The sequence below is a fragment of the Cololabis saira genome, chromosome 14, assembly GCF_033807715.1.
Source record: "Cololabis saira isolate AMF1-May2022 chromosome 14, fColSai1.1, whole genome shotgun sequence".
NCBI classification, from domain to species: Eukaryota; Metazoa; Chordata; class Actinopteri; order Beloniformes; family Belonidae; genus Cololabis; species Cololabis saira.
Window position 1 is genome coordinate 30,673,904 of NC_084600.1, and position 23,577 is coordinate 30,697,480.

General features: G+C 43.2%; 1 protein-coding gene across 3 annotated transcripts in view; it reads left to right on the top strand.

Moving 5' to 3' along the window:
* The first annotated feature begins 2,298 nt into the window (after nt 1-2,298).
* usp28 (ubiquitin specific peptidase 28) overlaps nt 2,299-23,577 on the top strand; it is a 33,529-nt gene continuing 12,250 nt past the window's right edge. The window contains exons 1-19 of one of the 3 annotated variants that reach the window (XM_061740372.1): nt 2,299-2,455; nt 4,927-5,004; nt 5,806-5,926; nt 7,393-7,480; nt 7,663-7,825; nt 11,214-11,300; nt 11,376-11,513; nt 11,627-11,697; nt 13,766-13,842; nt 13,922-14,070; nt 14,164-14,291; nt 15,156-15,251; nt 15,328-15,507; nt 16,744-16,952; nt 17,130-17,200; nt 18,950-19,178; nt 20,382-20,723; nt 21,756-21,874; nt 22,942-23,214. In XM_061740372.1, coding sequence (XP_061596356.1) covers nt 2,411-2,455; nt 4,927-5,004; nt 5,806-5,926; nt 7,393-7,480; nt 7,663-7,825; nt 11,214-11,300; nt 11,376-11,513; nt 11,627-11,697; nt 13,766-13,842; nt 13,922-14,070; nt 14,164-14,291; nt 15,156-15,251; nt 15,328-15,507; nt 16,744-16,952; nt 17,130-17,200; nt 18,950-19,178; nt 20,382-20,723; nt 21,756-21,874; nt 22,942-23,214 — 2,664 coding nt within the window. In that variant the 5' untranslated portion in view covers nt 2,299-2,410. Of the gene's footprint in view, nt 2,456-4,926; nt 5,005-5,805; nt 5,927-7,392; nt 7,481-7,662; nt 7,826-11,213; nt 11,514-11,626; nt 11,698-13,765; nt 13,843-13,921; nt 14,071-14,163; nt 14,292-15,155; nt 15,252-15,327; nt 15,508-16,743; nt 16,953-17,129; nt 17,201-18,949; nt 19,179-20,381; nt 20,724-21,755; nt 21,875-22,941; nt 23,215-23,577 lie in introns of all 3 variants that reach the window. The other 2 variants (XM_061740370.1, XM_061740371.1) reach the window with 2 other exon arrangements.

Below are 23,577 nucleotides of genomic sequence, written 5' to 3' on the forward strand. Positions count from 1 at the left end.
TGGCCCACCCACATCACTCACTGGCCCTCCCAGCCAACTTTGATCAAAATACATGTTCCACATAAACATATTCTAAAAGATTATATGAGAAAAGGTATAAATATAAACTTGATTTGACTTGTGTTCAGCCTTTATTTTTTTTCTTCTGATTAAAATGGAACTTTTGAAACAAGTGGCAGGGAGCCTCGGGGCATAATTGATTGCTCTGGTTCCGACAGATTGAGCTGCCTTTAGCCAGCAAGCTAGCCGGCGTTGCAGCCGACTTTATCGCCACAACAATGGCTAAACAGAGTCCATTGATTAGTTATTTTAAAAAACCAAAACTTGAAGAAGACACACCACTGCCAGTGCCTCGGACTGAGTCCACCGTTACATGCGCGATTTCTCTTTGATGTTAGCTATGTCATGCAATATGTTAACACCTCTGCTGTTTGGGTTTATGTTTAGGTGCCACTTTGTACAGTTAAATTGTTAATTATTGTGTTGTGCGCTGCAGAGCCAATGCGCTGCTAGGTCAGCAAATAGGCTACAATAGTAGCAAATAGGCTACTGGCGGGGCCGGCCCAAGCCTCCATGGGGCCCTAAGCAAAATTTGATTTTGGGGCCCTCTATTGCTGCCAATAATACTGATTATTGATCATTCAAACACCCACGATAAACTTATTTCATGTTCTTCCCTGTCATTACAAACACACTTGTAAAACTAGATGTAAGAACTTTTTGTTGTAGTTAGATCGTAATCCACAGGGATTAAGACCGTGAAAGCAGACAACAGATTAACAAACTTGCAGAAAAATCTTTCAATTAATATTTTGCAAAGTCATCAACTGCCCCTTTTGGCCACCCAGAGAAGCAACAGATAAAAGTTGCAGCAGTGTTGTTTCCATCATCCTATTGTCAGCCTGGCATGTTTTTACCCATCAGCAATGTGCAACAATAATTTGAAGTGGAACAACAACAATTAAGTGCAACAACCAAGTACTACAAAAACTAGAACTATAATTTAAATCATAATAATATTAATTATTGTGTTTTTGTACAATAACATACCTTTGATAATGTATGAATCATCACTCACATAAAAAAAATATGTTTTATTTTTAACTCTTGGGGGCCCCCTAGTGGTCACGGGGCCCTAAGCAGCCGCTTAGTTCGCTTATGCCTTGGGCCGGCTCTGGCTACTGGCCTATATAGACAGGTTTTCATTGAGCATGTTGTGTTTAACTGTCATAATGCATTTGTAGTGCAGATTACAAAGTAAAATTGACACTGCCTTTAATCAGTCTGTTTCTCATGTTTTCTGCTTTAAAGTTTTTATCAGAAAAAGTCCGCTTTTTCTGGGACAATATGGCCTACCCATTTTTGTTCTGGCCCACCCAAAAAAATATTTCTGCCTAAGCCACTGGGGTATTACGACGGAGTATTAGGGCCAAACTAAGACAAAAAAAAATTGGAAATTACGAGAATAAAGTGTTAATATTATGAGAATAAAGTCGTAAAATTACGAGAATAGAGTCGTAATATCATGAGAATGAAGTAATATTATGAGAATAAAGTAATATTATGAGAATAAAGTCGTAATATTATGAGGATAAAGTCGTAATTTATGAGAACTCTAACAGGAAGAGCAGTCTTCTCCCTGTGTTAAAATGAGGAATATTGAGCATCTTGTGAAGTTACATTTTGGTATCGGTTTCACAAATAAGGAAATACTTAATCTTTTGGCACATCAGCATCGAATTATTATCAGTGTAAGGACTTTAAAACAATGTAACCACCGATACCCTTGCAGTCGACCACTACTATATTATACTATACTATACTATACTATACTATACTATACTATACTATACTATACTATACCAGACAGCTCCTCTTCCACAAAAGACGTTTGTGCTCTTCCTGTTAGAGTTCTCATAAATGACGACTTTATTCTCGTAATATTACGACTTTATTCTCAAAACATTATGACTTTATTCTCGTAATTTTAAGAGTTTATTCTCATATTATTATGACTTTATTCTCGTAATTTCCCATTTTTTTGTCTAAATTTGGCCCTAATACTCCATGTGCCAATAGTGATCTGTCATGTTAGCAGACAGAACCCCCATAAACATTTGTGCATTGGCCCCCAACAAGCCGGGAACGGCCCAGGGTCTACACAGAAAGAGACATTGTTGATTCATTAAAGTTACAAAACAATAAATATGTCAAAATAAAAATAAAAAACCTACTGTAAATCAAGTCGTCAGCTGACTGCGCGTGCTCGCGGGTGCTGATGGCGGGGACGCGCGCGCGCCGCCGCTGTGTCGGTGGCGCGCCCTGCGGATGGAGCTGTGCTGAGGGGTCAGTGCGCCACTAGCCTTTATTGGGTTAAAAAACGGACACGAAACTCGGGATTTTATCTGCGATGAAAGCTGAACAGACGGAAAATGGAGAAAACCCAACCAACCCGGTGAGGATGACGGGCCTTTAACGTTACTAACCTGTGTGGCGTTTTAAAGTTGCGTCCTTTGGTTTGGGTTTATGAAAACGGCATTAAAAGAGGGGGAAATGGGTCTAAGAATGATATTAAATTAAAATAAACAAGGCAAGTGTGAAAGCTGTGTCACTGTTTATCTTTGAGCTCATCTGCCACCAATTAAAGTTTCTTGCAATAAATAAAAAAATGTTTTAAACCTGAATTTCAGAATCAGTCAGGATTACATCCACTCATCAGTGGGCTCATTAAACCATCATCTAATCCTTACAGCTGTTTCCTGGTGTTACTGTGAGGTTTTCTGGGTGTTTGTCAGTTAAAAAGGGTAAATGTGTGTGTTGATGTTGTGTGTGTTTGGGGTGAAGGAGGACGAGAGGTGGCATGGTGAGAGGAATGATAAACAGAAGCTCCTGCTATCCATGTCAGTGGACTAAAATAGAGGCCAACCAAGTGGTCTCAGATAGCCCCTGGACTCCATATAAGCCTGCTTTCAGCTATGTGTATTTGTGTGTGTTGGAAGGGGAAGTACGGTGACCCCAGCACCTGCTGTCGGGTTACTTTATATAGCCCCTCTTGGCCTGCGTGCTGTTTGACATGCCTCATCTTTTTAAAAACTCCTCTGCGATCGAAGCACGTGGTTCGTGTTTGCTAGTGCGGATGTGGGGTCTGAAGTGGGTGTGGGGGGTCTGAGGGGTGTGGGGGTCTGGGCCCAACATCCAATTCCTAAACAAATGCGATGTAGATTTGAAAGTGAACCGCCGGGCCACAGTCCTCTACTCAATGCGCCAAGCCCGGCGAGAATGTGAAGTTAAACATTTGTCTGTACAGTACTGTACTGCACGTGTGTGTTGAGTAGGGGTGGGTATTGGGAAGGACCTCACGATACGATACGCATCACGATACTTGAGCCACGATACGGTACACATTGCGATATCCCGATTATTATATTCTACATAGTTCACCGAAAAATTTAAAAATGCATTACACATCTTAAAATCCAAGTTGTATATATGTACATCAGATGATAGTGATGGATCTTAAAATCTGAGTTGCACGTTCATCAGATTATAGTGACAATTCATGGGACAAACTGAGTCAAAACAATGTTTTATTATAACTATACAAGCTAAAGTTACAACATATTTGTATATGTTTTTCATATTATTTACATCATATGAAATTAACATTCAATTTAGTATGAGGTTGATTTAATTATGTGGCAAATGATAATAAACACAAGAAAGATGGGTACTAAAACCAAGGACAGGCACAGTGATCAGTCAGTATAGATATAAATCCATGAATTAATAAACCTCTGTCCATTATTTTTTATTTTTTAAGGACAGGCAATTGTGTTATATAAAAAATAAATTATAAAATGAAATAAAACGTGAAATAAAACCTGAGCTCAGTGCAGGGCCCTCCCAGGGTTGGTAGAGAGTGGCAATGCCCAGGACTGTCACTTAGGTAGGAGCACTGGGTGAAAAAATCGGGGATAAAAAATATTTTAAAAAAAATAAAAATCGATATTCAAATTTTGAATATCGATATTGAATCGGCTGGAAAAGTATCGCGATATATTGCCATATCGATATTTTTGCCCACCCCTAGTGTTGAGTGTACTGCTGCTGCACAAAGCAAATGTCCCCATTGAGGTAGAAATAAAGGTCAATCTTATCTAAGTAAAAACTCTTTATGTCCTGAAGGGGGCGTAACAGACGGACCTGGGGGGACACGCCCACCTTCGTTCTGTCGCAGTAACTGTACGCAATGAAAGTACCCTTAACAGGGGGGATGAAATGCTGTCAAGCTGAAACGCTGGAGGACGATGGGGGTCGACCCACGTTTGGAGCCGGCCCCTAGTGGTCGGCGAGGGAACTGCGGGTTCCCTGTTTCCGCCTTGGGTTTCATGTTTTACAACCCGGGAAAGGGGTTGGAAGAGAAGGCGGTGCTGCTGAGCAGAAAACACCTGGAGGAACATCTGGTCTCTTAAGATGGACTGAGGTGAAGTGGAAAAGACCCTTGAGTGAGATTTAAGATTCTCTTTGGGACCCGTGAACCCTGAAGAGGAGGCGGACCTCGTGGCCCGTTATCAGCTTGTTCAGACCGACGCCACTGAACTTGGCTCAGTTCGGAGATGTGGTCGTTCTGAACCAGAGGACGTCAGAGCCGAGACATGTTGGCATTTGTCCTTCGGAGCCATATTTACCGCAGGTTATCTGTCTCTGCGGGTCACCGGCTTCCGCTGAGGCTGATACCAGACTCCAGGCTTTGGTTTGAAATAGAAGCTGATCATTTCAAGGACAGAAAGGAATTTGATTGATTTCAGATGATTTTAAACACATAAAACACCCAGGTCCGTTGGCGAGGCCTCGCTGGGACAATGTCTCCTGAGTTTGTTGTGAGAAGTATCTGAAGCTGTTTCCTGTTTCATCTCTTTCCCTCAGCCAAGCGAGATGATGATCAACCAGCTGATGGAGATCACCGGCATCCAGGATCAACAGGTTCTCTGCAAAGCCCTCAAGGTAACGAGGCCCATCGTCACCCGCCTGGACGCCCGGCACCAAAAGGTCCGGTGTTGTTATGGCTTTTGTAATGGAGTTAGACTTTTCCACAGGTTGAGGACGATCTGAGGGAACTTTTGTTAGATGTACAAATATCAGAAATGACCTCTGGCTTTACCTGATGTGGTTTTTGCTGTGAAGTTGGATATTTCGACCTGGCGGTCAGCGAAGATCGAATCGCTTTTCCAGCCGTAGGTACTGGGTGGATTAAACCCGGAGGTTAGAAGATTAGCCCCCCCAGGAAACCTTACGATGTCCCTGTCCCTCTGTTTCACAAACAAATCCCCGCATCCTTCAGTGCACTGAAGCGGTGTCACAGAGGAGGGACCAGGGTCCCCCCACGGCTGTGTAAAGCCACGCAGGAAACATCTACGTCAGGTCTTTGTTCCTGAAGGGTACTAGTTGGTACCGCCCATATGGCTTTTCGTTTATTTATTAAATGATGTCGTGCTGAAAGAGTTATGTTTTATTTGTCCAGTACTTAGATCTGAGATCAGTTTTCACAAAGAAGGGTGTAAAAATGGGCTTGAAAGAGGAGGTACCGGCTAGAGTTTTTCCTCAACATGCACCTGATGTCATGAAATAGAGTTTGTACAACTGACGATGGTGTGACTGGTACACAGAGACGCCAGATCCTCTTAAGTTACGGGTCGATCCCAATGTTTGGATTGTGTTTAATATGTTGCACGTGTAGATTTTAGACCTTAACCGCCATGTATTTCTGAATCGGATCAAGTCTTTTACGTGTCCGCTCTGTTGAAGGTCAGTCAGGGGGATATTGGACATGCGGTCGGGCTGCTAACGATCCAGCCTACCGAGGTCCAGAAACCCGGAGAACCGCAGGAGTCGGGAACGTCTGAGGAGACCTGGGAGGCACAGAAAGGTGGGGCAGACTGGCCGTTACAGCCGTCCTACAGCTTCATGAGTAGGTCAGAAAGGTCATCAGATAATGACAGCTGGCCAGCCATCAGTCCAAAGAACACGCCCCCAATTATACATATCTGGCTTTATATAATTTTACCTCATCCATCCATCCATCCATCCATCCATCCATCCATCCATCCATCCATCCATCCATCCATCCATCCATCCATCCATCCATGTGATCATTTTCCATGAATTTGCACCATCGGCAGAGGTGGACAGAGTACTCGACCCCAGTACTTGAGTAAGAGTACAAATACTACTGGTCAAAATTTACTCCGTTACAAGTAAAAGTAGCTCAGTCAAAATATTACTCGAGTAAGAGTAGAAAAGTACTTGCTTTTAAAGGTACTTAAGTATCCAAAAGTAAATGCTTTTATATTTACTTTAAGTAAAAGTAAGAGTAAGAGTAAATTTCTTATTTTCCACATCAGTAAATTACTATATTTTTTCTAAATTAATTGTTGCGGCTCTGTCTTGACAAACGCAGGCTACTTTGGCGGTATCGTTTTGAGGAGGCTTGACGTATTTCTGCTTTACATCCCAGTGGAGAGCGTGCACTGTGATAGGTCTCCTCCTTTGACAAAAACAGCTTGTGTCCAATAGGATTTTAGGGAAGAAGAAAAAAGAGCAAACCTGAAAGTAACGAGTACTTTTCAGCCTTCCTAGAAATTTACTTGAGTAAAAGTAAAAATATTTGTCTTGGAAATGTATTCAAGTAAGAGTAATAAGTACCAAATAAATCTAATACTCAAGTAAAGTACAAATCCTCTGGATATGTACTTAAGTACAGTACTCAAGTAAATTTACTCCGTTAGTGTCCACCACTGACCATCGGTAGCTGGATGGTTCAATCCCCGTCCTCGTCACAGTCCAAACCTCTGGACCCCCTTGTCCCAAGTCCAGAAAACCGGGGTGGGGCGTGTCAGGAAGGAACTCCCACGTAAAACCAGATCAATAACAGAAACGTAGCAATGATACACTAAACACACATTTAACTTCACAGAGAAACAAGGAAAATCTCAAAACGTTCCAGTCATGTGCGACTAAGACTTGGCTTTTTGATTTGATTTGATTTTATTAGGGATCCCCATTAGCTGGCGCCGTAGCGACCAGCTAGTCTTCCTGGGGTCCACATAAAAGACATACAAAATAGATTTACAAATACAACATTAATTAATATCAGTATTCAGTACTAAAAAACCTTACAATTTAAAACAAGTTACATGATGGGAGTTGTTAAAAAAGCATGGTAAACAAAAAAAACAAAAACAAAATACAAAAAAAAAAAACCTTACTGTGACAAATACAATTTTAACTTCTTTTTAAAAGTAAGTTTACTGAAAAGGGTATTGCAGAGGTTTTGGGGCAGGTTATTCCAAAGAGCCAATGATCGATATACCCTTTTGGTTTCTCTTTGTTCAGAACTTCCCAAAGATGAGCTTCAGGCCGCCATCGAGCTCAGCCTGCAGGATTCCCACAGTGCACAGGAAGAAGACAGAGAGTTCCACAGGTAGATAGCGGCGGGCGATCTTTAGAGAGACTTGCTTCCACATTCGTTTCTCCTCTGTCGTGGTATGTTTGGGTTTTCAGAGTGACTTCAGGTAAATGTACCTGTTGAAGGTTCAGCCCACCCGCGGGCGGGAAGGGTCACCAGTCGAGCCGCGTTTAACGCCGGTGTTTGATTTGACGCAGGGCTCTGGAGGCCAGCGCAGAGGAGAGCGCCGCGAGGATGAAGAGGAAGAGATGCGACGCTCAGACTGATGTGTGCAGTCCTGCAGACTGGATCCGTCAGGATGACTGGCCCGTCGGGATTCGCAACGTGGGAAACACCTGCTGGTTCAGCGCCGTCATCCAGGTGAGAGCGAGGAGCTGCTGGCTCCGGAACCCCATGTGGAAACGAGAAAAACGGAACCGGTTCTGACCATTGACGTTACATCACTCAAGAAAGACACGCAGACGAAGGAACATTCATTCATTCATTCATTCATTCATTCATTCATTCATTCATTCATTCATTCATTCATTCATTTCATTCATTTCATTCAATCATCCAACCATGTATTCATTCATTCAGTCATTCGTCTATCCGTCTATTCATTCATTCATCTATCCATCCATTTATTCATTCGTACATATATCTGTCCATTCATTCATTCATTCATTTGTTCGTCTATTCATTCATTCTTTCATCTATCTATTCATTCATTCATTCATTTCATTCAATCATCCAACCATGTATTCATTCATTCAGTCATTCATCTATCCGTCTATTCATTCATTCATTCATTCATCTATCCATCCATTTATTCATTCGTACATATATCTGTCCATTCATTCATTCATTCATTTGTTCGTCTATTCATTCATTCTTTCATCTATCTATTCATTCATTCATTCATTCATTCATTCAATCATTTGCCCATTCATTCTTTCATCAATTCATTCATCCATTCATCCATTAATTCATTCATCCATCCATCTATTCATCCATCCATCCACCCATCTATTAATTCATTTATCCACCCATCAATCCATCCACCCACCCATCCATTCATTTGTCCATCAATTCATCCTTCCATTAATTAATTCATTAATTAATTAATTAATTCATTCATTCATTCATTCATTCATTCATTCATTTCATACAATCATTCAACCATGTATTCATTCATTCAGTCATTCATCTATCTGTCTATTCATTCATTCATTCATTCATTCATTCATTCATTCATTCATTCATCTATCCATCCATGTATTCATTTGTACATCTATCTGTCCATTCATTCATTAATTCATTAATTCGTCTATTCATTCATTCTTTCATCTATCCATTCATTCATTCATTCAATCATTTGTCCATTCATTCTTTCATCAATTAATTCATCTATTAATTCATTCATCCATCCATCTATTCATCCATCCACCCATCCATTCATTCGTCCATCAATTCATCCTTCCATTCATTCATTCATTCATTCATTCATTCATTCATTCATTCATTCATTCATTCATTCATTCATTCATTCATTCATCCATACAGGACAGTAACTTTCACAACAAACCTGTTTTACATTAAGAATAAAACAACAGATGTTGCAAATACAGCTGATCGGTATTATTGATCAGCTGTATTTGGTGATATTCACATCTTCCACGTTTGGTGCACGTTTGAGTGACTTGATTTTTGAAGTTTAAAAGTGGCTGGTTTCCAATCAAATCCTTATCGATAAATGAATGGACGGATGAAATCAAGATGAAGTCGTATCAGAACGATGGAAGAGAAAGAAGAGACCAAGTCGGTGGTTTGATTCAAACCCAACGGAGCGGTTTGTTCAGTTACTGAAGACAGAAAGACCCACAAACGAGGATCTGAAGAACCGTCTCCAGGAGGAACCTTAAACCTGAACGTCTCAATTGGTGACGGAGGGACTACGGGCTGGTCCTTCCTGTCCCACATCGAGGACAAAAACCTCCTCGGAGCTGCTGACCTCAGTAGGAGTCGACTCTGCGGTGTCGGGTGTCGTCACTGCCTCTTCCGTCCTCCCCGACTCACCAGAGACCAGGACGAGCTCATCCGACCGGCCGAGTTTCCACATGGACGACTCGTGTTCCCTCGCTTATCATGTGAGGTTTCAATTACCGTAAAGCTAAAGTAAAGATAAACCCTAATTACATTTCCTTCTCAAATGGAAATGTAGATCAAATATCTCGTAACGACGTGAAGCTGGCCTCCATGTCCGCCGGACTATCTCGCATGTTTAACGACAACAAACCCTTGAATGTGAGCAGGTGAAGTCCAAACCGTCAAAACCCTCTGCGACGGCGGCGGTTTAGTCTTTTAAAAACAAGTTTCTCTGAAGCGTCAAACTGAATCACCTCTTTGAAAACACTACAGAAGATTTGATTATTAGAGTAAAAATGTCACCTGTCAGATAGGAATGGGCGATATTTTACCGTTCACGATATACCGTCAAAAAATTCCTCACGATAAGAATTTGTCATGTCGCGGTAAAAACGATAAATTCCCATTGATGATTTTTTTGTGTAAAGCTGATTTTTGGAAGGAAGAAAGGAAGGAAGGAAGGAAGGAAGGAAGGAAGGAAGGAAGGAAGGAAGGAAGGAAGGAAGGAAGGAAGGAAGGAAGGAAGGAAGGAAGGAAGGAAGGAAGGAAGGAAGGAAGGAAGGAAGGAAGGAAGGAAGAAAACAAGGAAAGGAGGAAGGAAGGGAGAAAACAAGGAAAGGAGGAAGGAAGGGAGAAAAGAGGAAGGAAAGAAAGAAAGAAAGAAAGAAAGAAAGAAAGAAAGAAAGAAAGAAAGAAAGAAAGAAAGAAAGAAAGAAAGAAAGAAAGAAAGAAAGAAAGAAAGATAAATTCCCGTTGATGACAAACATGGCTGATCTGAGAGCGAGATAGATTCATAGTTAAAAAGGTGGAGTTGAATTGGTTTTTTTTATCGTCATTTTTATCATTATCAGGATAAATGCCAGAAATAATCGTGATACATTTTTTAGTCCATACCGCCCATCCCTACTGTCAGAGGGATTCATGCACGACGCCATCAAACTGACGGTGTGGTCCGTTCTGCTTCCTGTCGCCATTCAGACGATTACGGCTGTTTTTAAAACCTTTTAAAACAATTAGAAAAGTCTGGAAACCCACTCTGAAGAGGACGAGAAGCCAGCAGAACCAGGCCAGAACTGTTTTCTGGCTCCACAACGACGAGGATCCGACACATTTATTTTTCAAAGTGAACAACAACAATAAAACAGAATAACACAGATCTACTGCAAATGTGATTTCAGTGTTATTAAAAAAAAAAAAAAAAACAATTGTTCCCCAATATTCAAATTCCAGTCATAACAGAACGAAAGTTAAATAAAATGTGGCTGAAACTGAGCGAACAAAATCTGTCGAGTCGTCACACCTCGGCACCAAACGTAAACGGATCGGCTCATGGATGTTTTTATTCCCGACAGCCGATCCAGTCTTGTCAGTAATGAGACCCGAATCCGTTCTGTGAGCCACTGCTCATCACCATTCCTCCACCGCCGTGCTGGACTCTGGGTTCCAGTAATCATCCATAAATAGTCCGGAAATGGTTCTAAAACTGTTTCCAGATTGTTCAACAGCAACAACGGCTTCTCTAAGATCATTGCTGATGTCTTTCCCTCTTGGCGTAGTGTGAACAGAAGCAAGAGGGTTTTAAATATCAAACTTTATTCTAATTTTTCTTGTCTGGACGCAGTCGCTGTTCCACCTGCCCGTGTTCAGGAGGCTGGTTCTCAACTATCACCTGTCAGAGCGACTGCTGGAGAAGTGCAAGAGCCACGCGGTGAGTGACACGGCCTCGCCGCCGCTGCCATCGTTCACGCTGCAGCGATGTCTGACTCTGAGTTTACGACAACAGGACAAGAGGAACATCGCCTTCATGCAGGAGCTGCGCTGCCTGTTCGCCCTGATGGCGGGCTCCACCCGCCGGTTTGTGGATCCGTCTGCGGCCGTGGAGTTGCTGCGAGACGCCTTCAGGACCAGCGAGGCCCAGCAGGTGCCACAGCTGAGCTGCACACCCACGATGAGACGGGCCGTCCAGTGACAACGCCTGGTTGTTAACTGCAGGACTCTAGACACCTCGTAACTACGTTCATGTTTGCTTTTCAGGACGTCAGCGAGTTCTCTCACAAACTGCTGGACTGGTTGGAGGACGCCTTCCAGCTGGCGGCCAACGGAAAGTAAGTTATCTTTCTTATTTGTCTAAAAACACAATAAAAATCATCTGATGGTGGTGAGTTTTAGACCTCAAACAAACAACAGCATGAAGCTTTTTTTTTTTTTTTTTTTTTTTTTACAATATTTAGCAAAAATAAACCTAATATATCTGTTGTTAAGTTCTCTCAGCGGAACATCAGAGTGGTTCTCGATTGAGAGAGGAGTGAGACAAGGCTGTATTGTATCACCAGCTCTATTTAACATCTATTCGGAAAACATCATGAGGGAAGCCACGGAAAACACAAGCACCGGAATAAAGATTGGAGGAAGACTGATTAACAACCTGAGATACGCAGACGACACAACACTGCTAGGCGAAAGCAAAAAAGACCTCATGGAACTACTGACCCACGTGCAACATCTGAGCGAAGAAAAAGGGCTACTCCTGAACACGAAGAAGACCAAGATCATGGTGCTGGACGAGAACCGAACAGATTTCAGCAATTTCACGCTCAATGGAGAAGAACTGGAAGAGGTGAAGAGCTTCGTCTATTTAGGATCCACCATCACAACGGAAGCTAACTGCATGGCAGAAATCAGTAGAAGACTGTGCATGGCCCGGAGCACAGTGGAGAAGCTTACACCAATATGGAAGAGCCAAGAAGTCAGCAAAAGCCTAAAACTGCGCATAGTCAGGGCCACAGCTTTCGCAGTTGCCACTTATGGCAGTGAATCTTGGTCTTTCTCAAAGAAAGCAACAAAGAAAATCGAAGCCTTTGAAATGTGGACATACCGACGCCTGCTGCGTGTGTCATGGAGGGAGCACAAGACCAACGACTGGGTTCTAGAACAACTAAGAACAAACCCAATGCTGATGAAGCAGATAAGGAGGAGAAAGATGAAGCACTTCGGCCACACCATCAGACATGACAGCCTGGAGAAAACCATCATGCAGGGCATCACGGCAGGGAAGAGATCCAGAGGCAGACCGGCAAGAACCTGGGAAGTTGACCTTACCGAATGGACGGGAGAGAGCCTAGGGGCAGTTACAAGAATGGCCGAAAATCGGGATCTGTGGAATGCTACCGTCGATGTCACAGCAGCTCAACCAAGAGCCACCTGACCCAGAGAGAGAGAAGTTCTCTGAAGGTGGATCACAGATCCGGGTCTGCTCACGAGGAAAGTCACCAAAACAAAGTGATTAAAAGTCATTTTTTCCAGGATTGTTTGTAGGAAACATTTGTTTTGTGAGATTCAGATCAACCATCAAGGACGAGGTCATTTTACCTTGACTTTTATAAATTAGACAGGAAATGGGCGTGGCTAGGTTCATTAAAGTTGGGACCTTTTGGGATGCCGTCAAGCGGGCTTTCTTAATGCCTGACGGACTCCAGAGCCAGCTTCAAGTGGGGTTGGGGATCCCCGAAGATGAGTCAAGTTAAAGGAGACCTATTATGAAAAACACATTTTCTCTTGCTTTAACATATATAAAGTGGTCTCCCCTTAGCCTTCCAACTCAGAGAAGGAGGAAAGCAACCAAATTCTGCAGTGTCTGTACAGCCGCCCGGATGAGCCGTCCAGTGTGATGTGGCTTCTACAAGCCGTTCAGATGCGTGAAACCACGCCCACAACTAACTGGCCGGAACAACAACAACAACTCCGCCGCCCGGAGCTTCCGCCATTTTTTCGTAGCGGTGTATCGTGATGTCGTCTGTTCGAGCTAGACATGCGAATTGCTCTGTTGTTGCCAAAAACCAACACAAATGTCTGTATTCTGTCTTTGTGCCCTCCCCTGCTACGCTTCATTCAGGCAGCCAATCAGCACAGAGCCTCATTATCATAGCCCCGCCCACTCAGAATCCCACATAGATAATGAGGTTAGAGAATGGGAAGATAAAGACATGGCTCAGAGGCTGAATTTCTAATTTATTTAGCAAAAAAAATCAAAAGCTTGTTTTTAAGACATTCAAGGCCTGTTTAAAATAGGTATTAGATGTCATAATAGGATCCCCTTTAAATGCTCTATGACCACATAAAAAACAACTTCATTTGTATAAACAGCATCAAACTAACGTCAAACTTTACTTTCAGAAGCGCAGAAGACAAACAAAAGAACCCCATGGTTCAGCTTTTCTACGGCACCTTCGTGACTGAGAGGAGACAGGAGGGTACGGACTCTAAAGATCACGTTTGGACCGCGGCCGCTGTAATGTCGGTTTCAGTCAGTGATATCTGTGGTGGTTCCAGGTAAAACCTTCTGCAACATCGAGCAGTTCGGCCAGTACCCGCTGCAGGTCAACGGCTTCAACAACCTGGACGAGTGCCTGGAAGGCGCCATGGTGGAGAAGGAGATCGAGTCCCTGCATTCAGACCACGGCGTCACCCCTGGACGTGAGGTGACCGGTCTCCGACCACCGACGGCAGGACTTCTCTCCGTGCCGAGTCCTTCAGGCGGTAATCAGGGATGTGTGTTTTCCTCCCGACTGCAGAGGTGGTTCAAAACGCTCCCGCCGGTGTTGACGTTTGAGCTGTCCAGGTTTGAATTCAACACCCAGCTCGGCCGTCCCGAGAAGATCCACAAGAAGTTGGAGTTCCCACAAATCGTTTATATGGACCGGTGAGTTGTCTTTGCCGGGTCAGCTTCACAAACCTGCAGGTCGTGTCATCTGTACACTTATACATGCAGTACTCGAGTTGTAAAAAAAAAAATCAGGGGGGATGGTGGATTTTATCATATGGGGACAGATAATTTGTTCTGATTACTAATAATATAATATATTACAAATAGTAGCACTGACCAAAACACCTGCAGAAATACTGCAGGAGTAAAATGTTAAATCCAGTTAAATGCAGCCTTCTGTAAGCTTTCAATATCCACTGGGCTTACATCAAATACATCAAAACACAAAAATAAAAAACAGTTTTCTGAACTTATCAATATGAATCTGTCCTTCACAGGATAAGTAACTCTTATCCTGTGATGGATCACTGCAAAAACTCAAAATCCTCACAAGAATATTTGTCTTATTTCTAGTTAAAATGTCTAATTTTAGTAAAAAAATCTCATTACACTTAAAACAAGACTCATCACTGGAAAAAAACAACAATTTTCACCTGTTTCAAGTAGATTTTCACTTGAAATAAGTAGAAAAATCTGCCAGTGGAACAAGATTTTTTTGCTTGTAATAAGAAGATAAATCTTGTCCCACTGGCAGATTTTCCTACTTATTTCAAGTGAAAATTTACTTGAAACAGGTAAAAATTGTCAAATAAGTTATTTTTCTGGTGTTATTTTTCTGGTGATGACTCTAAATGTTGAAATAGCAGTAAAGCCACATTCATTGATGAAATGTCATAAGGGATGGAAAGTGGCAGTTTTACAGGGGGGATGATTTTGACCGTTTTTATTTCAGGGGGGATGCCATCCCCCTCAACTCCAGTACTGTATACATGTAAATATTTCCCTGCTTTTCCTGTGAAGATATCTCCACAAAAACATCGAGTGGACCCACGAGAGGCGGGGGGAAGTGAAGAGGCTCAAGGAGCAGCTGGCGGTCCTTCAGCAGAAACTGGAATGGTAAACGACCCGGTGAAGCAACAAGCGTCCGCGCTTTATTGAAGCTCTTCTGATTCCCTGGTCTCTTCGTTCACAGTTATAAAAACTACGGCTCCGGACCCAGCAAGTACCCTCTGCCCGACATGCTTCAGTTCGTTCTGGAGTTTGCTACCACCAAACCCACAAGCGTTTCCCCCGCCGAGGAGCCGAGGCTCGCCACGTCCTCCCCGACTCCTGCAGGCCACGCCCCCTCCGAGGTCTCCCCCAGAGACGACAGGTGAGTGCACTTCCCTGACCCCCGCTTCAGGGACAGATCAGCACCAGGTGTGTCTTAACGCAATACCAAAGCGGAAAGACATCAGTCATGGTTCTGGAGACGCAGTTGCTGCTGAATATCAGTCTGATAAGAGCTGTAAAACAGTTTCAAGGTCATTGTTCTGCTGTGATAAACTTAATTAGCACGTGAGAGACTTTACCCCGAGGTCGGATTATGGGTCAGAACCACATAGAACAGGCTGGTTCTTCTGATCGACTGCACGCCCCTTTACACGTAAAATGTTCAGTCTCGACTAGCGATGCACCGATTGTTCGGTAACCGAAATTGTTCGGCCGAAAATGGCAAAAAAACACTTTCGGTGTTCGGTGGAATAAGTGGGAAAAAAACCGAACAATTAATAATGGTGTGGTAATATAAGGAAATAGACTGGCCGCTCCCGTACCGGTTGCGCACCACCAACATAAATCGTTGGCCAACCAAAAAGTAACCACATAAGAATTTTACCTAACATTCACCAGGAGGTGGAACCAAAACAACATAATGCTGGGAAATTAAAAAATGTTCAGTTTTTTATGTTCAATAAATATTTTCTACCTTGTAATTTTGTAAAAGATTTTTTTATTTGAAAAGCATGACTAAATCAAATTTATTTGATTTATGCAATGGTGAAAAAATTGGCAAAATAAATGAAAAACTGCGAAGAACCATGTTCGGTATTGTTCGGTATTCGGCCAAGTGTTTATTATTATTTTCGGTTTCGGTTTCGGCCACAAATTTTCATTTCGGTGCATCACTAGTCTCAACCCCGCGGACGGTGCCACGACCCCCGCGAGGTCGGATAGGTGTCGTTCGTCGAGGCTGTCTTTGCTTCTCGGCCACTCAAGCTGCAAGAAAATAATTCAGTTTCTTGTGCTGTCAGTGACAAATATTTGGCCTATGGTTCCTAGACGTGCTCGCGGATCAGTCACGTGTGTTTCTGACATCTGGACAACCGTTATGTTTATGTCAGACTGTAGAATAAGGACTGGAGACACTCTCCGTGGCGTCACTTGCAGGTTTACCAGTGAAACTGATGTTAACGCTGAGGTCAGCGGAGTCCGACTCACTCTCAGAGCCAGACCCTGGTGGTCAGTCCAGGAACTGCAACCAGGACCGCTGGCACTCTTTACGTATAAATAAATGAAAGCGGAGCTGAAACGAACCGACGTCGGCCCTGTTTATGATCTCCGTCTGCAGCGAGCCGGCAGACGCGGATACGTCTGACGTCCTGGTGTCCAGCGTTTCGAACTGCCAGCGGACGCCCATTTACAAGCCCTTCACCCAGTGCAGACACGCCGCCGACTGGCCGCTGCACCCCGCCCCCCACAGCATCACCGACGAAGAGCTGCACTTCGTCAAGACCTGCCTGCAGCGCTGGAGGGCCGAGGTGGAGAACGACATCAACGGTGAGTCACGGCGACGCAAACGCATCTCTGATCCGATCGTGGCGGCCATGTTGGATGAACCAAAACCTGTTGGTGTTTTCATGTGTGTGTGTGTGTGTGTGTGTGTGTGTGTGTGTGTGTGTGTGTGTGTGTGTGTGTGTGTGTGTGTGTGTGTGTGTGTGCGTGTGCGTCTCTCAGAGCTAAAGGCCAGCATCGACAAGATCACTCAGGTCCTGGAGGGGATGTACTCAGACAACAGTCTCTGCCAGGTAAGACCTGGACTCACCAGATTAACTCAGACAAACGCGTTTAACGCCCACGCCTGCAGTCATATTCAACTTTATTGATCTCTGCTCACGTATGCAGGACAGTAGGAAACAAATAAGAACAGGTCATGTGAAGGTTAACCGAGAGCGGATACTGGGCTTCATTATGGCGCTTTTTCACCCGCTTTGTCCTCATTTGTTTTTCCACAGCCAGGTGAGAAGTGGGGGGGGTTGGGGTGAAGCTATTGTGACGCACTCGATTGCGCAACCGCTTTGTTCATGTCGGCGCAGATGAGAAAATCAGCTGGAGCCGCGAGCGGCTGAGAGTAAAACAGCCCGTCTACATCCCTTTTCTAATACTCTCGTCAGCCACCAGGTTTATAAACATCTGCACCTCAGAGTTGGATCACTAAACAGACATTTGCGCTGTATAATAAAAAAGGTACAGAAAAAGTATCTGCTTGGCACGGCTCCACGTAGTGGAAAAGCGCAAGACGGGGGCGTGGCGAGTAGAAGAGCGCTGAGTATATGTACATGCAGGGCCGCCGCAAGGGGTGTGCGAACCGTGCGACCGCACGGGGCCTCGCGCCCCAAGGGGCCTCGCGCTATGGGCCGTTTTTTTTTTTTTTTTTTTTTTTTTCAATTTTTTTTTTTCAATTTTTTTTTTCGTTTTTTCCCTTATAAATATCAACAGTCACGTTCCATTACAGACCTAAATGTGTACTAGTCTGTGCATATCAATAAATGTATGTGCAATGATGCGCGTGTCTGTTGTTCAATACAACTGGTCAGACCAAGCGCAGACACGAGCTGCTCTGATCCAGACGGGTGGAGTTGGAACAAACTGTCAAACAATCGTCGAGATAGTCGAGAGAACGATATAAATTCAGGAAATTTCCATCAGGGGATGAAAAAAGAAAAAAACTCAAGAAAATGGGAGTTTAATGCCTCTCTGAAAGGCTTGTTTGATAAATTTGTTACAAAAATCACCGATCCGACCAGGTCTCAAGCAGCCGTGGGGCCCCGCGTCGAGGCAAGAGATGATGATGAGGCAGGGGAAGGTATCCAGTATTTTGCTAATTGGAGAGTTAAAATTGCGCATATAGACACCCAATCCGACCCGAAAAACCCAAAAATTTCGCGCGCATGAGCGTAGCAAGCGCGCGAGGGCCCCCCCCGGCCATTTCGCACAGGGCCTCGCAAATCTCCCAGTCGGCTCTGTGTACATGAATATAAGACGGTGTTTTTTGCAGTGAAATAAGACTGAAAAAGTGGGGGTCGTCTTACATTCGGGGTCTGGACATTATACCTATTCACAACGCAACGCAAAGCAAACCCCTGTGACGAAGAAGAAAAATAAAAAATAGCGGTAAGAAAGAAAAGAGAAGAAAATAAGAGAAGAGATAACAGAAAATGGAGAAACGTAGTGACAATCTGGAGAGAAGTGGGTGGAAGATCGGCAGGTTAACCGGCAGCTGAGGAGAAGTTATGATGCAAACTTCAAGGTGATGATTTGAATGAGGCAAAATAACATGCTTTTTCTCTCCAGTATATTGTTATAATCATTTGTTTCAGATGTACTGTAATTATTTTCTGTATAAAAATTGAATATGGTGTTCAAAAAGTATTTTTTCAAACTTGAGTCTTGAAAAAGAGGGGGTCGTCTTATAATCAGGGTCATCTTATATACGGGTACTAGTGGAAAAGGGCCATTACTGGACTCAGCCGGTACCCCCCCCCTCGTCTGCACAGGTCCCCTACAGGCTCCACGCCGTGCTGGTCCACGAAGGCCAGGCTTCGGCGGGTCATTACTGGGCGTACATCTACGACCACGGCAACCAGCGCTGGATGAAGTACAACGACGTCAGCATCACCGAGTCGTCGTGGGAGGAGCTGGAGCGCGACTCGTTCGGGGGGATGACCAACGCCAGCGCCTACTGCCTCATGTACATCGACGACAGGCTGCAGCATCTGATCACAGGTACTCCAGGCTTTTAGACGCCTCCGATTGGGTTTCCTCATGTCCAGTCGGCTCTTGTGCAGAAACGGCTGCGGTAACGTGTCTCTCGTCAGTTCTACGTGTTATACCGGAGTTGTCCACTGGCGGCAGAACAGAACCAGGCAATGAAAAACAGATGCAAATGACAAGTAACAGTTAATGAAAGATGTTTTTTTTTTTCTTCTGTATTGAAACTTGTTGACTGATTACAGACGTATAAGGCCACGTTTACACGTAGCCGGGTATTTACAAAAACGGATATTTTCCCCTCTCCGTTTTCAAAAATATCCTCGTTTACACGGACTCGCATGAAAACGCTGGTAACGTCATGCCAGCCAATCAGAATCCTGGAAAAAACATCAACAAATGACACGTGTAACTTCCAGTTAAGGCTGATTTATAGTTCTGCGTTACACCAACGCAGAGCCTACGGCGTAGGGTACGCGGCGATGCGCGCCGTACGGTGTTCGATTTAACGCGGGACCATAATTCAGACTTTACTTCCAAGACGGAACGAGAGTCTGAGAGAATTTAAAACAGGTAAAATAAAAGAAAATATTGACGGTGGCCAAACAAATTGTAAACACAGGTCGCACTCATGACGCTGCTGGTGACGTTTCTGTCGCATAATGTGACGTAAATCTCCGTTTTCCTCCGTTTTGTCTGTTTAGACGCAAACGTGAAAACTGAGTTTTTGAAAATCTCCACTTTGGCCGGAGTTTTCAGAAATGATCGTTTTTGGGGGCTTTGACCTCCGTTTTCGTGTAAACGAACGGCCAAAACACATGAAAACGCCTCTGTTTTTGCCCCGTGTAAACGGGGCCTAAGAAGTAAGAAGTAAGATTGACAATAAGAAGATTAAAAAGTGCTCTTTAGCTCAGGAGGAGATTATCGGTGCGACCTGAAACCTCATATTAAAACTGGAAAAGGTTGTTTTTCTTGCTTTGAATTCCGCCCAACGTTTCTCCTCGAAATAAATAAAATAAAGACATGAATCGCAATGAACAAAAACAGTGAATTTAGTTTTCAAGTTTAGTTTGAGATTTAAAAAACAGTTTGTAAATAATTTGACTGAATTCTGCCAAGCGTATTTGTTTTTGTTCGATTAGTGAAACTAAATTAGAAGGTAGCGTGTTCCTAACAGAAATGTGTTTGTCCTCCAACTGTCCACAAACGTGCTCCCAGAACACACGGACGACGAGACGGGCCAGGTCCTGCGTGGCATGGACGCCCTGCCCCCCGTCCTCAGGCGCTTCGTCCAGGAAGACAACCGCTGGTTCCAGCAGGAGCTCAGCGAGTGGGAGGAGCAGTTCTGCCAGACCGCCACCCCCCAGGAGGAGTCCCCGCCGCCCCCAGAGGCCCCGGGCTCCGGGCCAGACGAAGACCAGCAAACGCCCGTGGAGCCGGCGCCCCAGTCCGGACCCGCCACCGAAGACGCGGAGCAGCAGGGAGACGCGTCAGAGCCGCAGTCGGACCAGCCGGAGCCAGAGAAGGATCCGGAGTCGGACCCCAGCGAGAACCCTGAAGGTGTGTAGACCCGAGAAAGAGATTCTGCATGAACATGTAGCTCTGGACGGAGTTGTGTTTAAACAAGTAAATGTGCTGTAAGCAGTACTGGAGTTGAGGGGGGATGGCATCCCCCCCTGAAATAAAAACGGTCCAAATCACCCCCCTGTAAAACTGCCATCCTCCCTTTCCATCCTTTATGTCATTTAATCAATGAATGTGGTTTTACTGCTATTTCAACATTTAGAGTCATCACCAGAAAAATAACTTATTTGACCATTTTTACCTGTTTCAAGTGAATTTTCACTTGAAATAAGTAGGAAAATCTGCCAGTGGGACAAAATGTATCTTCTTATTACAAGCATAAAAATCTTGTTCCACTGGCAGATTTTTCTACTTATTTCAAGTGAAAATCTACTTAAAACAGGTGAAAATTGTTGTTTTTTCCAGTGATGAGTCTTGTTTTAAGTGTAATGAGATTTTTTTTATTAAAATGAGACATTTTAACTAGAAATAAGACAAATATTCTTGTGAGGATTTTGAGTTTTTGCAGTGATCCATTTTACTTATCCCTTGAAGGACAGAGTCATATTGATAAGTTCAGAAAACTGATTTTTATTTTTGTGTTTTGATGGATTTGATGTAAGCCCAGTGGATATTTAAAGCTTACAGAAGGCTGCGTTTAACTGGATTTAACATTTTACTCCTGCAGTATTTCTGCAGCTGTTTTGGTCAGCGCTATTATTTGTAATATATTATATTATTTGTATTCAGCACAAATTATCTGTCCCCATATGATAAAATCCACCATCCCTCCTGATTTTTTTTTAAACTCGAGTACTGGCTGTAAGGTTAAAGGTTAAAGGTCACCAGTTGAACCCTCCTAGTGGTCGTTGGAGGAACTGCACTGTCGGTTCTTCCAGAACGGTGTCAGTTTATTTTAAACACTCAGCAGCTAAATAATCATGACAATTTAAACAAAACCGGTGAATCATCTGCCGGCTGCTGCAGAGATGACTGTTAACTCTTTTTCCGTCTCCATGTCGACGGAAGCAGAAAATGCAGCGCCGCCACTCGAGAGTCCGGGCTGCCCGTCCGACGCCCCGGCCCCCGACGCCACCGACGACCCGGAGTCCGGCCCAGACACGGCCCAGAAGGAGCCGCCGAGTCAGGTGGGAAAGTCAGTGCAAAGTGTAAGTAGAAGAGGGTCAGAGGTCGTCGTCAGCTGTTACGACCCTGACGAGCAGAAACCTGCAGATGATGAAGGTCTCGCAGATTTAGATGCTCAGATGAAATCTTCTAGTGCAAAAGCAGCATCATCTGAACCGGGTCTTAACACGACTAATGTTTGTAACTTTGACATGAAACCAAAATGGGACAAACGTGGGTAATACCACGGGGGGGGGTAATTTAAAAAAAAAAAAGATATTTCTTTTCCTCTAATGTCACTTAAGAGAAGACCCACTGACATCAGATGAGTTTTGGATGTTGGCGTTGTATATGTTTTTGTATATTTGGAGAAAATCTGGTTTTTGTCTGATTCTTGCTGGACTTGATCTTTTCTGGATTTACTCATTTTAATCTTCTCACTATTTAATCCTTACTGTAATTTGGGTCAATTCAATAATACTTTATGAATCCATGAATGGAAGTTATTTAATAATGATAATAATAATAATAATAATAATAATAATAATAATAATAATAATAATAATAATAATAATAATAATAATAATAATATTATAATAATATAATATAATAATAATAATAATAATAATAATAATAATATAATTAGACAAAATTAACAGGCTATTCTTACTGAAATGAAATTGCCATTTCATGGATATTTTGTTTGTGTACTTATTGTATTTTTCTTTGTTTCTTTTACCTTTTCTTTTTTCCTTTCTATTCTTTTGCTATTGACTGATTTGTTTTGGTGATTTTGTATTGAGGGGAGGATTTTTTATAAGCCCTTCGGGCTTCTTTTCCTCTCCTGCACAAATTATTTGTCCTTGTATGATCAAAAATTATTGTGTTATCACTGTGCAAAATAAATAAATAAATAAATAAATAATAATAATAATAATAATAATAATAATAATAATAATAATAATAATAATAATAATAATAATAATAATAATAATAATGAGCCTCCAGGAGACTTAAAAGACCCTTAAAACTCATAAAGTGATACGATAATGTCTGATGGAGTGATGATCTCTCCTTCCATCCTCGACAGACTCCTGATCCAGATCCAGAGACCAGTCCTCGGGCTCCGTCTGAAGACCTAGGGGACGAGGTGGAGGCGATGGTGGGCCTCGGCTCTGAAGTCGACGACCAACCAGAAGCCTCCAGAGAAGCTCCTGAGCGTGAAGAAGAGGAGGGAGACGAAGAGCGGCAGCAGGAGGCTCCAGTCAGGCGGCGTCAGACGGAGAGCGAGGTCTCAGAGGTGGATATCCCCAATGTGGGGAGGATCACAGTGAGAGCCGACGCCGACGGATACAACGAAGAGGTACGTCACCGAAGAAACGACCTCAGCGGCTGAGACGGCGAACCAGATAGATGCACGAAAAAACGTCAGGTTAAAGCAGAACTTTAAGAGTTATGTTGAGAAATATACTTCTTTTCTTGATTAGTAATTAATTAATTAAGTATTATTAATGCTTCAAAAAAGTAGTAAAGCAGTAGTATTACCTCAAAATGCTGCTGTAGATGTCAGACACACCTGAGAGAAACACTCTTGACGTTTCTAGTGATGTGCTGCCCCCGTGTGGTCAGCGGCGGTATCACAGCAGAAATAAATCTGGATTTGTGGATCTGATGTTCAGATTCAAGTTAAACTTTCAATTTAAAATAAAATTCAGAAGCTTGCACA